At 41.8% G+C, this 18,465-nt stretch overlaps 1 protein-coding gene across 1 annotated transcript in view; it reads left to right on the top strand.

Moving 5' to 3' along the window:
- Positions 1 to 18,465, top strand: part of LOC145414965 (G protein-coupled receptor kinase 2-like) — an 854,061-nt gene that overhangs the window by 101,572 nt on the left and 734,024 nt on the right. The window contains exon 2 of the mRNA XM_080284376.1: positions 1,952 to 2,047. Coding sequence (XP_080140502.1) covers positions 1,952 to 2,047 — 96 coding nt within the window. The remainder of the gene's footprint in view (positions 1 to 1,951; positions 2,048 to 18,465) is intronic.

Genomic DNA, 18,465 nt, shown 5'->3' with positions numbered 1-18,465 from the left:
CATCATAATGAATGAAAACATCTGAAAACACTTACAAACAGTTGTAATTGGTAAAATGTCATTGAAACAGAAGTATACAAGTAGAAAAAATGATAGGTTGACTCATACCAGAAACTTAGCATATACTGTAGCATGTTACGACTCGGACCAAACTCGCTATGCTCGCGCGATGGTACAATGCTTATTTTTCATATATATGTGTCTGAAATCCATTATATTGTTACTGTTATTGTTTATTAGTTCAAATTCAATAAATATAGAGGTGTTGTGTGTTGTTTCTCCCATTATTCATTACCATAGAAAACGTAAACGCATATCCAGCCCATTACAGAACACCATACCTGCGGGGGGGAACCGCACCTGTACGGACCACTTATAGACCGCGGGAACCACTCTCTTTGTGATTTTCCTTCGTTTCTTGACCTAAGCGGAAGTTTCAGCAAAAAAAAAATTTTTCCAAAAAGGCTCGGGACTGGGGGATGTCATAGGTGCGGAAAACCTCGGGACGTGACGGGTTAAATCATGCCACAACTCTGAATAATTAAAAATTCTAATGGAAAGACAAGTTCACTGGGAGGGAGGTTTGAAAAAATTGCGAAAATCAAAGTAGGCTAAAGGAAAACTATTTCATTAAATCTCCTCTATTATCACAGTACGGACTGATCTTAAAATTTAAATGTGTGTTATACCTTCGCTTAGATTAAGCAGGTTTCCTTAATTTTCTTTTATATTACGAAGTGTCGGAGATTTAAAGGAATTGTTCAAATGCTGACCTTGACTTGGACTGTTAAAATACTTTGTTGACTCATATCTTTATCTTCGTACGAAAATTTCATTGTTGTTAAGTATGTATCGGATTTCATATTGCTTTTTACGATTGTACTGTTGACAAACTCAGTATCACATCTGATAATAAAGAGAGTATTAGTTTAAGCAACAACGAAATCGAACAAACACCTCCAGCCAATCAGAATCTCGGCAGAAACAGTGTTGCCATACATGCCTGGCCAGATTAATTGGCATGAGGTATAGCACTGTACTCTGCTATGAAGATAAATCCTGTATGATAAAAATATTTTTCCATGGCAGTTGTTGCTATGCTTGTGGTCCCAGACTCATCTTTACATGAACCTGGTGGAATGCAAGCTGCAGCTGCTGTGTTTCTGTTGTCCACAATTCTGTTTGGGGGGAATAAGAAGGGCTTTCAGGGACATTTGTACAGTTATACCCCGGTTTAACAATGCAATTGGTTAAGTAAAAACGCATCATTAGGTGGGGTATCAAATATTGGGGTAGACTTAATATGTAAAGTACAGTATAGGGATATGTTTTTGACCATTGGGTCCCCCCCCCCCCCAGCCAAGTCCTAGACCCACTCAAATGAGTCCAAAAACAAGTTTAAAGCCAATCTAAATGGCCTAACAGCTGTAAAAGAAGCTAACCTAAGCCTAACACCTGTAAATAACTCTAAAACCAACAAAAATAATCTAAAAATCATATAAGTCTGGAAAAAATCAAGTTTAGTAAATTGTATCCGAAAATAACAATGTTCACCCCACCTATGGCTAAAACACATTAATCTAAGTCTAAAAACAGTTTATAAATCAACTTAAACACACAATTTTAGTCTAAAATATCATCAAAATCGGTAAAAGAATATAAAAATCCGTCATTAAACTGGGATTTGGCCATCGTTAGGCAGGGTAGGGTAGTATTTCTACTCCCATCGCTAAGCTGGGGTATCACATCTAGGGGTATCGTATATCGAGATATACCTGTATTGCTGACCAGCAAAGCTGCCTGGTTGTATCAGTGCCATTGCATGTAGGCATCTTTCTTCAGCACCTACATGGCAGTGATATGGCAACACATTTAGGATTAGTGGTTGGGTATATTCCTTTTTTTCACATGCGTATTTCATGTTTCATAATGAAATGCTTTCTTGTTTCAGGAGGTTCAGACAGCAATAAAGGCAAAAGCAAAAAATGGAGAAGATTACTACAGTTTCCACATATATCACAATGTCTAGATTCAAAAAGCAAAATAGGTAAGTAATATTTATTGTTTATTTTTATAAATTGATATGAGTACTTTTTTTTTTTTTTTTTTTTTTTTTTTTTTTTTTTTTTTTAAAGGAAGAGAGAATCAAAGGCCAGGAGCCCACAAACCGTTCCTTCCAATAAAAGAAAAACAATACAAAAGAGAACCTAATTCAAGATCCCTTCATTTCAAGATGCCTGGACACACTGCGTTTGAAAGACTACAGAGCATAGGAAGTAGGAAATACTGTACAGACAGAGGGAGACAGTAACAGAGTTAACCTGTTGCATACATGAAGAACTGGGAGTAATGGTTAACTCTTGCATCAGAGAGTTGGATAGAAAAGGGATGAGAGTTTGTTGCTAGACAGGTGCAAGCTACATGCCTGCCGTAGTGGTGGAGGGATGCAAACAGACAGTTCAGTGGAGCAGTGACCATTGAAGTAGCGATAGAAAGAGATAAAGATGCAACAGTGTGGCGAAGAGACAGAGGTTGAAGGGACCCAGTAAGAAGAGGAGAGTTGATGAGGCGAAAGGCCTTTGACTCCACCCTGTTCAGAAGAGCTGTATGTGGGGAGCCTTCCCACACATGAGAATTGTACTCTACACAGGGGCGAATAAAACTTGTGTATAAAGTCAGCAACTGTGCAGGGGTAAAGAAGGCACATAGTTGGCTTAGCACATCTAATCTCTTGGAAGCAGATTTTTACAGGAGAGGGAATATGTTCTTTCCGAGATAAATCCCGAGAGAATGAAACCCCAAGCATATTTAAAGGTAATGCAGGATTAAGATGGATATCATTAAAAATTAGAGGGTACTTCTGTGGAAGATGTTGTCTGGTTGATAGATGTAAGAACTTAGTTTTGATGCATTAAAAACAACAAGATTATTTTTACCTCAGTCAGTGATGTGAACCAAGTCAGACATTAGGTGTGCCATAGCCTCATCCCTTTTGTGTTGTAGTAGTAGTAGTAGTAGTTGTTCCCTAGGCAGTTTGGCTGAACAGTTCCAGGTCCCTAAGGAAGGCCACTGCTGAGACTGTGCCTTCCCACAGAGATCTCAAGGAGTGTATGTTGTGTTGTTGGTGCAGGTGATTGTGTGCAGTGCAGTCTGAACCAAGTCTGACATTAGGTGTGCCATAGCCTCATCCCTTTTGTGTTGTAGTAGTAGTAGTTGTTCCCTAGGCAGTCTGGCTGAAAAGCCCCAAGTCCCTGAGGCAGGCCACTGCCGAGACTGTGCTTTCTCACAGAGATCTCAAGGAGTGTATATTGTGTTGTTGGTGTGGGGGATTGTGTGGAGTGCAGTCTTCCATGATGTGCTTAATAGAATGGGGTGCTGTGTTGCATCCTGGACAGGCATCAGCGGTTGAGTCATCCAGCCTCTTCTGATAACTCAAGAGGGCTGGGTGATGTCCACATCTCTGCCTGGCCAGGTGGACCCGGTCCATATGAGGGAGGTAGGATTCAGAAGAGTAGATATCAGGAGGCCGTGCATGCAGCTGTGTTTTGTCTTTGAGTGACTGAAAAGAGCGACGAGTGATTTGAACAAGGATATGCATCTGGAAGTTGGTTTGAGATGGGCAAAGAGGAAGAGATGACAGTATTTGTGTATGATATCATGTGCTGTTTGTTGTTTTGATGTTCCTTGGTGTGTGTGGATGTGCTGCCATGTAGTGTAGTGGATGGTGTGTGTTTATGGAGTTTGCGACAAGAATTTGTGTGCCACTCATGTCTAGATGATCTGTAACTTTGAGGAATTTGGTTTCTTGATGTAGGTGGTCTGTAGGTGTTGAAGCTGTGCAGCCTGTGAATATTTGTGAATATTTTTAGGGCCTTGTTCTATATGGTCTGTAGGGTGTTGTAGTGTGTTTTAGTGAGGTTAGAATCCCAAGCAGGGCTTGCATAATTCATCACTGAATATATATATTGTTTGTATACTGAGGTGGTGGTTTCTTTGTTGTGTCCGAGTGTTGTATGGGCAAGTGACCTTAGGGTGTTGAGTCTTGATGTTAATTTATTTTTAATGTTTGTGATGTGTTGTTTAAATAACACTGATGTATAGCATGTGTGTATGGTAGGGGAGTGTTGTTTATGGTGAGAAGTGGAATGTGGCCATGTTCTGCTGACCAGTTTGTGGGAAGGGTCTCTGTAGATTTGGCTGGGGCTATATTGAGACTATTTGTGGTGAACCATTTGTATAGTATGGTGAGGTAAGGTTGGAGGATGTGTGTGGCTGTGTTTGCATTTTGTTGTGTACATGTAAGTGTTATGTCATCTTCATGAGAAGCTATGTGTATCTGTGATGTGTGGGGTGTGGGTATGTCGTGCATGTAAAAGGGAAAAAACAGATCCTTGAGGGACACCTCTTGTGAAGTTTCTGATGCTCGATGACTGACCAGCAAATATCACATGTGCAGATCTGCCTGCCAGGTAGTTTGCCAGCCATCTTGTTGTGTTATTGTGCATGTTTATGTTGAATGTTTGTTGACGTAACTGCAGAAATGGATGCTACAGGAAACGAATGGAAAAGTGAAGAGTGGAGTCATCAGCATATGAGTGGATAGGGTTACATGTACAGATTAGAAGGTCATTGATGAATAAAAGGAAGAGACTAGGTGATAGGACAGAGCCCTGAGGAACACCACTGTTGATAGATCTAGCAAAGAACGGTGGCCATCTAGAACAGCATTTTTAGAATAACCAGAAAGGAAGCTAGAGATGAAGGCACAGATAGAAGGATAGGAACCGTAATAGGGCAGTTTGGAAATTAAAGATTTGTGCCAGACTTGGTCGGAAGCCTTTGAGATGTCAAGTGCAATGGCAAAGCTTTCACCAAAGTTCCGAAGGAGGATGACCAGGAGTCTGAAAGGTAGTTGAGAAGATCTTAGCGTCCCTGACGGAACCCATACTGACGATTAGAAAGAGGGTTGTGATAGTGCTTTAAAATTTTTCTGTTAAGAATAGACTTGAAAAGTTTTGAAATACAGGATGTTAAAACAATTAGGCAATAGTTAAAGGGCTGGGAATGTAAGCACAGAAGCACAGTTCTTAACCCCTTCTTTACCGACCCCTCCCGCCAGTGTAAACATTACGTTTACCCCCCATACCGACCTGATAACTCCCCCTCCCGTAGTGTGAGAGGTAGTGTATATTTTTTTCCACGTCGAAACCATTCACCCTTTTTTATTTGTTTGTATACTGATGATCACATAAACCCAGCATGATGTTGGTAATAAAATAAATACTGTAAAATAAATCATTACGGTATATAAGTTTACATATCTTATGCTAAAGTACTGTTACCCAGGTAACTACTGTACAAACTGGCTTGAAAAAAATGTCCTGCACAGATTGATGGCTTATTTATTTACCTTGTAAGCTGAACATGAAGTGTGTGGACACACGCGATGGTGATGGCGACCTTGACCCACTTGTTGCCGAGAGTGCAGCATCACTAAGCTCGCTACTAATTTCCTCCTCCTCCTCACTCACATCAACTTCGCTATCATTTTCAGGATCACAGTCATCTACTGACACATCAGACACTGCTGCATCATCATCTGATACATCTAAATAAGTATCCTCATGAGAAATAAACTCGTCACTATTGGAATCTGCCAGAGACGCCACGAGAGAAAAATACCCTGTACACCCTCTCTCGTGTCAAGTGTGTGGTAACTGACTCTCTCAGGCAGGCCAAGGGGTGTAAATTTTGCCGTATGTCAGCAGAAAATATAGTATGATATCTGTAGTAGAAATTATAAATAAAATAATGATTGGTCTAAAAGAGGTTACATCACAGATGAGTGAGCAAGCCATTGGTGCCACCAAAGCTCAGTCATGACGTATCTTATGATGTCAGAATTCGTCAGAACTTCGTCACAGTCTTTGTTGTCAAAACACAGAGCTGTCGCTAACCTGAGGTCCTTAGAAACAGCCTTACCGGGCTCCCTTGAGGCCCATAAGCTGCCATTCATTAGAGGGTGTACCAGTGTACAACGGTAGCGGTTCTGGTGTCTCACGGGTGTTTACTGGCGATGTACGGGGGTACATCAAAACACATTTTCGCTAAAGACGGGGTTAAGGACAACAGGAGGGACCCCATGAGGCCCATATGCCTTGTTAGTATTGAGGCCATTGATGGCAGAAAACACATCAGTTGAAGAAATTGTCAGCCATGAGGAAGTCAGAGGGGTTAAGTGATGGAGGAACAGCACCAGAATCATCTAAGGTGGAATTGGAGGAGAAAGTCTGAGTGAAGAGTTCTGCTTTATCAGTAAAGAAATAGCTATAGAACCATTAGAGTGAAAAAGAGGAGGGAAGGATGATGAGGTAAATTTGTTAGAAAGGTTTTCGGCAAGGTACCAGAAAGAGTGGGAAGAATTTAAGTGGGAGAGTTCAGAGCATGTAGTAGAAATGAAGTTAATTTTTAGCGAAGCAAAGAACAGATTTAGCACAATCTGGGCAGAAACATAAGAGATGAAATTCAGGAGTGGGTTGGCTGTGGTACCTTTTGTAGGCCTTCTCCTTGTTGTGGACAGCATTAACACAAGTGTGATTAAACCATTTTTTTTTTTTTGCATAAATCAAAGGATATGAGAAGGGAATATATGCTTCCATGCCCGGGAGAATCACCTCTGTGATGCGTAAGGCACACTCAGATGGCTTCCGGCCATGGAAACAATAATCATTCCAGAGAAAATCAAAGAAGTACTGCCTGAGGGCCTCCCAATCATCAGTTCCAAAATGCCACAACCGACGTTTATTGGGAGGGTCCACAGGTCTTACTGGAACTATAGGACAGGTTAAGGTGATAAGGTCATGATTGGAGGAGCCCAATGGAGAGGAAAGATTAACAGCATAAGCAGAAGGATTAGTAGTAAGGAAAACGCCTCTCGCCAAGGCGGTCAGGGATATGGGTAGGGTGCTGTACAAGTTGCTCTTGGTCATTAAGGACAGAAAAGATGTAGGCTTGTTCACCAGGTGGATCAGTGAAAGGAGAGGAGAGCCGAAGATGGTGGTGAACATTGAAATCTCCTAGAATGGAGGTTTCAGAGGTAGGAGAAATGGATAGGATGTGTTCCAGCTTAGAAGTAAGATAGTCAAAGAATTTTTCAGTCAGTAGAATTAGGGGATAAGTAAATAGCATAGATATATTTAGTCAGAGAATGACGGGAAAACCGCAGCCAGTGAATAGGGAATTCAGAAGATTGAAGTTCAGGAACACGAGAGCAAAATATGTTGTTGTGTAGGTATACACAACAGCCACCTCTGGCTTGGAAACGAGTATAGAGAAAGTAGGAGGATACAGAGAAGGGATTGCTATCAGTCGTCTCAGACATCTGAGTCTCAGTCAGGAAGAGAAGGTGAGGTTTAGAGGAGGAGAGGTGGTGCTCAACAGCGAGAAAGTTTGAGGAAAGGTGGCAGATGTTGCAGAAATGGGCAAGTGAGTCAGACAATGGTTCCAGGCATCTCGCTGGACTGTCACCGGGAGAGGGGTAGATGGTGGGGACATTTATGCCCCCCCCCCCCCCCCCAAAGAGTCCAAGGCTTGGTTATTAGATGCCATTGTTTTTGGTTAATTTTAAATAGGAAGTGAAGTGTATAATATGCATGTAGTTTGGTGGTGACAGTAAGTGGAACTTGTATTGGAGAGCATGCTGGCCTACTCATTGTTACTGAAAAAGTTCAGGAAAGGGGGATGGTCAGGAGCTAGTCCCGAGGGCTGATGAAACGGGAGCTCCAACTCTCCCTGTCATCAGCTTTCCATCGACCCTGGGAGTACTGCTCTGCTCAACTGGTGCTACAGTCTGAATTATGCCAGGTAATTGAGTTTACTGTACTATACAGTAGACCCTCAATTTAACGTACCTTCATAGACTGGATATCGGATTTGAAGGACACTTCAGAGCCACCAGACTTACATTGGCTGTAATGGACAATGACCATTAAATGGGGTGCAGGAGGTTGCAGTACATGTGTTTCCTATCCTTTTTTTTTTTTTTTTTTTTTTTTTTTTTTTTTTTCAAGGATGTGAACTAAATTGCACAGGGACAAATTGTTCTTGTAAATTGGGTGTTGTTATAATTTTTTGTACTAGAATATTTTATTGTACTCATTTATTTTCAAACATGTGCTTGAGATCCCACCCCAAATGGGGACCATTGGGTATAACAGGCTTCCCTTCAATTAGTCTGTTATAGGGAGGATCTACTGTATGCAGAAGTTTGTTATATTGTTATCTCCAGGCAGATTCATTTAGTCTTCTCTTTGAGAAGTGGTTATAAACGATCTTCATTAACCTCTTTTGTAAGTTAATGGCTTTTTGTAGTTTTTCTTGCTACTTCCATGTACTGTACTTTAACAAATTTCATGAAAGCTCAAAATATTAAGAACTGTTGAGAAAGCAGGAAATGGAAAACTGAAAAGGAAATCATGGCGTGTTGTTCAGTACTGTGTCCTTCGGTAAATGAGTTTAAGGATTTTTTCTTGATTGAAAAAGATGTGTGAGAGAGAGAGAGAGATTAATTGATTGTATGGTCCCACAACCCCTTACATTTGGTTGCCTCTTATGATAGGAGGGGAGTATGTAGGTACTGTAGTATCCTTTCTCTCTTAACTCCATTGACACACTGACACCTGCCATATTGCAAAGCATCTATTGCCAGACTCCTCAATCCCGTAAGTGGTTGCTGCAAATAAATTGCCTCCATGTTGCCCTGTCCTACGCCATTTCACTGCCCTGCTCCCAGCTCACACCCCCCTCTCTCATATACCTCACCACTCCATTCCTCCATCTCATCCTCAGCCTCCCCTTTTCTCCCCCCCCCCCTCCACCTAACTTGCATACACTCTCCTGAATAGTCTGTCACTCTCCATCCTCTCCACGTGGCCAAACCACCTCGCTGTATTTCTCCCATTGCTTCCTATCACATCCACGTCCACACCGCAACGCTCCTTCACTTGCTTATTTGTCAGTCTGCCTCTGCATGTAACTTAACATGCTCCTCTCAGTTAACTCATTTCCACTGTTCTCGCGCTTGACGACTGTCCTTCCAACAAGGTCTGAGCTTCACTCCCAAATGTTAAGGTTTGGTATCACAGCACTGTCATGCAGTGACTTTTTTACTTCCATGCTCACTTCCTTGTTCCTTATCACTGTATTCAAAGAACCAGCAACCTTTCTTTTGTTGTACTCTTCAAGCCCTTCACCTTCTGAACTTCTGTCCTTGCTTGTCACACTGTCCAGCTACTTAAACTTACTCACATTTTCCATTTCTTCTTCATCCAGCCTCACTGTACATTCAGGGGCATCATTTCTCTCAAACAATAACTTTACTCTTCCCTACATTCACCTTTAGAGTCCATTTCTTACACACTCTCCCAGACCCATTCACCAGGCCTTGCAGTTCCCCTTCATTTTCATTAACAGTTCAGTATCATCTGCAAACAACAGGACAGGGAGTTTCTAAACACTGCCCTCTTTCTTGAGGGTCGCTTCAACATCCCCTGCCCTACCGTGTACCTCTTTTATAACCCCATCCATGTACAGATTCAACTACCATGGGGATGTGACACATCTCTGTTTCAATCCAACATTCAAATAGAAAAATTTTCTCAGCTCACTATCCACATGCACTGCAACCTCAGCCTCCTCATACATACTCTTCACAACATTCAACGACATCCGTTTACTCCATATATTCTTAATACTATCCACATTCCCTGTCTGTCCACCCTGTCATGTGCTTTCTCCAAATCCATGAAGGCTGCATACAGCTTCTTTCCTGTCTCTAGAAACTTTTCCACTAAAAACCTAAGAATGAATATCTGATCTGTGCATCCATTTCCCTTCATAAAACCTCCCTGTTCTTCTCCAACTAATTCCTCTGTTATTTCCCTAATTCTGCTAGTAAGTATCTACCATATACTTTTCCTCATACACTAAGTAGACATGTGCCCCAGTGATTACCACACACTTCTTTTTCTCCATTTCCATTGTACAGGGAAATAATTATACCTGACTTCCAGTCCTCGAGGACTCTACCTCCTTCCCAGGCCAATCTGCACATCTTCCATATCCATTCCACTACTATCTTTCCCCCATGCTTCAGCATTTCACCACACACTCCATCAATTCCTGGGGCTTTCCCCATTTTGACTTTCTTGGTTACTTCCACTACGTCCATCCTACTGATTTCTTCCTCTCTTCTCACCTCTCTCCTTCTCCCAGCCATTCCCCAGCCGCTTATACTCTCTTTACTTCTCTATGTTCAACAATTTTTTAAAGTGTTTTCTTCATCTGCTCACTTTTCCTCCCTTGTCCACTAGCAATAATACCATTTTTATCTTTCACTCCCCACTGTACTTCTTTATCACTCTGTCTAACTCTCTTTACCTCTTTCCAGAACATTTTCTTCCATTCCCTCCACTTTTCACTCAAATTCCTTCCAAATTCCTCATCCTCTTTCTTACTAATCTTATCATCATCATCATCATCATCTAATCCTGTGTTGTCCCACGAGGAGTGTAGGAGCCTGTGGCTAGGCCATTTGGTCCTGACGTTTAAGATAAGAGTGACCGGTCTCACTCATCCCTGAGTGGCATTACGTGAGCAGTAATCCCCAAGCATGCCATGGATATAAACCTGCAAAGGCTCAATCCAATTGCAGCGCCTTAATTACCCACTAAACTACCAGGCCCCATAATTTGGTTACAGTTATTCCTTGATAAACGAAAACCCAAAGTACGAATTTTCGATGTTACGAAAGCGATGAATGTAGGACAGATTCCACAATACAAAAGTATCTACCTCTATACGAAAGGAAATACGAAAAATTCAAAATGGGCGCAAGCTTGCGGCAAAGAAACGAACTATCCTCTCTCTGGTAAACAATTTTTCGTGCGCTTCTCAGTTGAGTCCATGGTTTCGGGACTATTCGCCTTCAGGTCAGTTTGCCATCACAACAATAACAAGACAGTTCGCTGTCAGGACAATTCCCCATCATTTATTTACATATCAGTTTATTTAGCAAGTATATTAGTTTTCAAGTTATGTGAGGTATAAAGGTGATGGTGGTTTATTCTTATTATAATAAATGTAAAATATGACATCAAATAGTTGGTATTAACGGAAAAAATACAAATACAGTATATTGAAACTTGAATCAGGTGATGTACGATGTTTCACTTCATCATTTAACATAAGGCTGCATATGAGACATTGGCATTTATATAAATGCCTAATAATCTCAAGTGAACGATTGACATACTCAAAAATTATACAAATAATCATCATATTACAACTACATTCTCAGCTGATCAATCAGTCTCAATCTACTGCATCCAAAAATTACAATAAAACTTACTGAAGACAGCTATGGGAGATGCCAGAGTATAATTCAAAGTTGACTGCAGCGGGGCAGAAGCTAGTTAATTATTGACTACAGGTGCAAATTATAAATAATATCCAAAGCCTATGCTGTTGAATGAACATAGACCTTGATAGTTCCCCATGAAATTAGTTATTATAGTATTAATCAGTTAATATGAAGTATATTTATAGAATTTGGGTCTGGTTAGTACTTGGATGGGTGACCGCCTGGGAACACCAGATGCTGTTGGCATAATGTTCTCCCTACGTGTCAAGTGGGGTTGGTGGAGGATTAGTGCCCCTCCTTGTAAAACAATTAACTCTAAGCCGTTGGCCACCCCGTTTGGGATACATGGCGTCTGGCAATGAATATTTATAGAATGACGGAGAATTGTCTTGGGTGCGAATTGTCCTGATGGGGAATCGTCCATGATTTGATGGCGAATTGACTTCACGGCAAATTGTCCTGGAACCGAGTCCACGTCCCTCCTCGCAACTTCACTGCACGTGAGGATATTTTTGCAGCTCTACACCGTGCCATACTGTTTAGACATGCCTCCCAAGCGCCTTGCATCATCTCCAGCATCGGGGGATCCTGCTGCAAAGAAGCAGCAGCACTGTACTCTAACTCTGGAGGGGAAATTGGGACGCCATGAGGAGAAGCAGGGAGTCTCGGAGATTTGGCACGCTTTAGGCCTTGCAGCTTCCATCGTTGGGACTGACCAAGAAAAAGGAGATGTATAAGGTAATGGCCACCTCATTCTTTACATCTACAGGTATTACTTATTTCAAAATAGGAGGGGTAAAGTTTAGGTGGGGGTCTGAGGGGGTCCTGGGACGCATCCCCTCATTTCTATGTATATTTCAGTGGGAAAAATTGTTCCGATATATGAAATTTCGAATTACAAAAGTTTTTTTTGGTCCCTATCCCTTTCATTTATCAAGGACTCACTGTGTATGGTTACCACCCAACGTAGTACACTCAATCCTCGTAAATCGCAGCAATTTGGGTCTGGACCACTGCCGCAATTTACAAATTCCGCGGTTTATAAATAATAACTCTTATGTGAAAAATGAATTTGGGTCTGGACTTTGGCCAACCACCCCCCACAGCACCCTACCTACACCTATCTAGGCACCATCAAACACAAACATACAAATTTAGGAATATTCAGTGCATGTATTTAATAGAAATAAGCAATGTTAAGGGATCTCACCTTAATCCTATGACGATATTGCTTAAGTGAATGAAGTGGGGTGGTGTCGGGAAGCACTTACAACCTCTCAGCATGAGGTGGGGGTGCTCCCTCATGGTGTTCTCCCTTCTCCAGCTCCTCTGCCTTCCTCAGGTAGCCCTCAAAGTCTGCCTCAGAGATGACAGATGCTACGTCATCCACATCCTCAGTGTGTGAAGGGCCAGGCTGTGGTTCAGGCTCAGCTTCTGCCCTTACCCGTGCAAAATAGTGGGTGATGAGTTACTGATGTTTCTCATTAACTCTGTGGCATTAGTAAGCACACTTGCCACCAGGGACAGGTGGTGATTGGTTGTTGGGTCGCAATTTTCAAATCGAATGCCGCAGTTTACGATTCTCCTCGGAAAAGGCCCACTTTGGTGCCTAGATCCGTGATTTTCGTGACTTAACAACAATTTAAGGGTGCCGGCAGTCTAACAGCCACTTAGCCGTGATTTGTAAACACGCGATTTACGAGGATTGAGTGGAAGTGGTTTCCTGGTGTACAGGAAACATTTGTCTTGTCACGCAGTGTAGAGTCATCCATAGGCAGAAGGAAGAGGAAAGAATGAAAGAAACAAACACACAAGAGGGAGTGTAGAGTCACCCATAGGTAATGAAGAGGAAAGAGTGAAGGAAAAAAGACAGAAGAGGACGGAAGGAAAGAAGGAAGGAAGAGAGGAAAGGGAAGTCACCCGAGAGCGGCACTACATCGAGTGAGTAGATGGTGAGCACCTCCACCTACCACTGTCTCACTAATCTAGTTGTAATAATTATTATTAATGGTGGATTGTACTGTACATTACTTACATTCTGTGGCCAGAATCCCTGCCTAAGAGTGATTCTTGTCGAGCTGGTTACTATGTTGCCACAGGTAGTCATTTTCTCATAGTGCATTCCAGGTTTTATAGTAGTCAGCCACATTTTAGGTTCTGTTGCCTTTCATGCCTGCAGTGTTTAATATTGGCTTTATATATATATATATATATATATATATATATATATAAGTAATCCCTCCAATATCCGGACACCCACTATCCGGACATCCCCACTAACTGGACATAATCGTCCAGGGATCCAATATTCCCAAAATGGTCCGAAAACTGCAAAAAATTCGAAAAAAAAAAAAAAAAAAAAAATTTCCCGCCCATAATTTGAACTTGGCGCATGGGGCAGCGTTGTTGTGTTGCGTCATTCCTCCGACGTCCGCTAGAGCACCCCTGCATCCTCCACACTTTCCGCCTGTCTCTTGTCGCGAGTGAACGCTCGTCGTCATGGCTGCCCACGTGCTCGCTTTTGTGGTGGTGCCTTACCTGCTGCAGGCACTCCTGCTGCTCTCGTGCCTCTCCTTCATGTGTGTGATGATGGTCCTGCCGCCTGAGAAGAGGAAGAGAGTGGTATTGACCCAGTGACGCACCCCTAGGTCACCTGCCAGCGATGCTTTCAGACTCTGACAGTGATTAAACGGCAAGAACTTCTCCACTAGACCACATGGGAATTTAGTGTTGTGCAGTGAAAGAAAAACAGTGCATACAGTATTGTAAAGAAAGTAGAAATTTGAATGAAAAGACAAAATTTTTGGACTAAATTTAACGTAAATACACTTGTGATTTGTTTTGAAATTGGTTTTATGAGTGGAAAGACTTAAATTGCAGAGTGCAACACTTATTAAGTTACAATGGAGCATAAGTCAGACAAAGAGTGCACAATGTGAAGAGAATGGACTTTTGAGTGCGAATGACTAAGTTCAGTGCAAGACTTCATGAACAGTGTACTGCAAGTGCTCCAGGAAATCCTTCTTACTGTCAGAGTCTGAGAGGAGGCGGTTATTCATCAAGATGGCCATGGGCTGTAAGTAGGCAGAATGTTTCATACTGTACTCTGCTGTATATTCCATACTATACTTACCTCAAACACCTCATTTCACTCTTTTATGTCCCTTATTGGTGTGAATATGTTGTGTCTTAGGTGCTATGCATGTGCAGTAGGGAGGTGTTTTTCTGAGTTAGGCTAGGTTAGGGTCCATAACTACCAGTCCAGGAGCGAGGGACTTGTAAGTACCCAGAATGTTTAATTGTATGAACCTACCTCAAAAACCTCATTTTATGCTTGTTTTGCATTTATTTCAGTCTTTTATGTCCCGTATTGGTGTGATTTGGGTCTTAAATAGGTGTTATGCATGTCCAGAGGGAGTTGTATAGGTGCTTTTCTGAGTTAGGGTCCATAAGTACAAGTCCAGAAGGCTGGGGCCCAATATCCGGACAGGACCACTATCTGGACATGCCTATGGCTCTATTGCGTCGGATATTGGAGGGATTACTATATATATGTGTGTGTGTGTGTGTGTGTGTATATATATATATATATATACACAGTACCCTCGCGTCCAACACACGTTTGTCCAGCACAATTCACGTCCAGCACAGAGAGCAAAAGATTAGTACGATTTAATACAATTTAATTACTGTAACATGGGTGCATTAGCATAACACGCATGGAGCTCTGAGAAGTGGGTGAAATCCGCAGAGTTCGCCTCTAGCACAATCACCTCTGGTCCAACTCGGTCATACTGGACGTTCCTGTGATGCTGACAGCCAATCAAAACATCTGATCAAGTTGCCTCCCCCACCTGCTATCGTGACGTGATCGTGATGTCGCCCAGTCAAAAATGCTTCTGCTCTCACGTGATGTTTAATTTAAATTTCTCCCGCTGCAGTGCCATTCAGTCGCATAATTCGCATTGGAAGGTGCATTTGTCTCGCTGCATTTTATCCTGCTTACGATGCCTAGGAAGCCTTCTGAGAACCCCAAGAAGCGGCGGCACCTCCTTCAGGCCACCAAGCTAGAAATCATTGAGAGGAAGAAGAATAGGGAGAGGAAAGTGGACATTGCCAAGGCCTACAGCGTGAATGAAGTCAGCGTGGGGACCATAATAAAAAACCAAGACAAGATCCTGCCAGCAGTGCCGGCTTATGGAGTGCTAGGACAGGCAGAAGCAGGACCTTCCATGGATGTGGATGAGGATAGTGATTCTGAGTGTGATTTCGCAGGATTTATGAGGGAGGTTGAGGAGGAGGAGCAGCAGCCATTACCCGCTGGTGACGCCAGCAGCCATCCTCCGGGGACCCAGTAGGACTACCTACAGCCTTGGATACCACCTTCCATTCCCAGCAAGCCCACCAACTCTATCCTAAAAGGTTAGTTATCATTCATAGTACAGCACCATTTATTATAATTTCAGTAGTACCAATATATGTAAAGGTATATGGTAGGTATTTAGGGTGACTTTTCCTAGGGTTGCTGATATACAGTACAATCCCTGCTATCCGGTATCCAGACAAACGGAATACTCAGAAAAACAGGAAAATTCAAGGGCTGGTAAAAATGTCAGTAAGTTATAACTGTGCGCCATTTTGAATGGACCGCCAAACCGCCGTTTTATCGTGTCACACGAGGCTGGGTGAAGTCAGATTAAACGAGGTGAAGGCATTTCTGGCTAATGTAAATCCCTAGTAAATCCTCTTAACCAGCCCTCCTCCTCCCTCTTTCCCCTACTTGAATTCAGTCATCCTCCACACCCTCCACAATTTCCATAAATCACCAGTCTGCTTTTTACCACCAGACAGTAAACAAGCTCTCTTGCTGTTGTGTTGCTCTGATGGACGGTAATTTCAACATTCCAAAATGCCTAAAGAGCAAACTAAATGTAAGCTTGTCGTGCCTACCTTGAAACAGAAGCTGGACATATGCAGTAGACTTGAAAAAGGCAAACATTATAAAACACTGATGACCGAATATAATGTAGGAAATCCAACGATTTATATCAAGACCCAAGCATCCAAGCTCAATGAATTTTTCATGAAAAGCGAGACAAGTAAGTCCATTGAAAAAAGGCATACTCTTCATCGTTCCAGTGGTTTTACTTAGAAAGATCTAGGGGAGCACCTATTTCTGGTCCTCTTATCCAAGAAAAAGCAAGAGAGTTTCACAATAAAATGTATACAGAAGTCGAATGTGATTTCAGTGTTGGATGGTTAAATCGTTTCAAAGACAGGCATGGAATTTGTAAGCCAGACATCTCAGGAGAGAGCAAATCGGCAAACGCCGGTGTTTTTCTTCCTAACGGGCCGACTCTAACTTGCACCACATAAATTCATCTTAGAACGCATGTGTGCTGGCAGAGATGAAAAAAAAGAAATGTTAATAGGAATGAAGGTTTACTTTGTTGGAAGAAAAAAAAATATATATGCTTGCACTTCATAAGTACATCATGTATTTTATTTTGTACAAAACAGCTGATTGGCGGCGGGTGAAGGGTGGAATGATGGAGGTCAGTCGGGGCCGGGACCGTAAACAAAGCTTTTGTGGGGGCACAGGTGTGATAATTCTACAGTGCAGTCTTAATATCAGTTCACTAATAAATGTTCAAGATTTTATTTCTTTATTTTTCCACTTTCATGAGGACAGTACATACAACGAATACTTTGGTAGTTAACAGAATGGTGCAAAACAGTGACGGAATGGTGGCGGTCAGTTGGGGCCGGGATCGTAAACAAAGCTGATGTGGGAGCACAGGTGTCGTGATAATTTACCAATAAATATTCAGGATTTTATTTCTTTAGTTTTCCACATGAGTACAGTACATACAAGAAATTATTCAGTAGTTAACAGAATGGACTTGTGCATTTTGTAGTACCGGTGCTGCAAGGCATTGCATGCACGTGCATTATGACCATGGTGTGTGTTTACGAGGCAATTTTTCAGGTGGAATCTCTTAGTGTGGCCCCTGTTGTGAGTGGTGAGTACCTGAATTGTATTTACTGCTGTGATAATGATCGCCTTTGTATAGGTTTGAATATCAGAACTACGGGAAAAATCTGTAACCGGGAATGTGAATTCCCCAAGCCGCCCAGTTAACTGGGATTGTACTGTAATTCATTTTTCCCCATAAGCTCTGTTGTTTGTCCAACACGTTTTCGGTCCAACACGGGACCTGTGCATGACAGTATTACCGTATTGGACGCGAGGGTACTGTATATATGTATATATATATATACCGGTATATATGTATATGCAGTATATATGTATATGTATATTTAGTATATATATATATATATATATATATATATATATATATATACAGTAACCCCTCCAATATCCGGATCAATAGAGCCATCGGTAGGTTCGGATATTGGTTTCGTCCGGATATTGGGCCCCAGCTTATGGACTTGTACTTATGGACCCTGACTCAGAGAAACACCTATACAACTCCCTCCGGACATGCATAGCACCTATTTAACACCCAAATCACACCAATAAGGCACATAAATGACTGAAATAAATGCAAAAGAAACATAAAATGTGGGTTTAGAAGTATGTTCATACATTAATAAACATTCTGGTACTTATGGACTCTAACCGAAACTAACTCTGAAAAACACATTCCTACTGCACATGCATGAGGTAAGTATAGTATGGAAAGAAGTACAGTATGACACATTCTGGTAAGTATAGTATGGAAAAAAGTACAATATGAAACATTCTGGTAAATATAGTATGGAAAATAGTACAACATGAAACATTCTGGCTACTTACAGCAAGTCCCTGGCCACCTCGATGAATAACTGCCTCCTCTCGGACTCTGACAGTAAGAACGATTTCCTGAAGCACTTGCACTACACTCTTCCTGAAGTCTTGCACTGAATTTAGTCACTAACACACAGAAGTCCGTTCTTTTCACGGTGTTCACTTTAGTCCAAATAATGTTCCATTTACTTTAAGTGTTGCACATTAACTTTTCCCAAGTTTTTTTAAATTTTCC

This window comes from Coenobita brevimanus, chromosome 101 (genome assembly GCF_032717465.1).
Source record: "Coenobita brevimanus isolate Jiangsu-jjx chromosome 101, ASM3271746v2, whole genome shotgun sequence".
In the NCBI taxonomy this organism is placed as follows: domain Eukaryota; kingdom Metazoa; phylum Arthropoda; class Malacostraca; order Decapoda; family Coenobitidae; genus Coenobita; species Coenobita brevimanus.
Note: the sequence above shows the minus strand (reverse complement) of the source record. Positions and strands in the feature narration are given on the sequence as shown.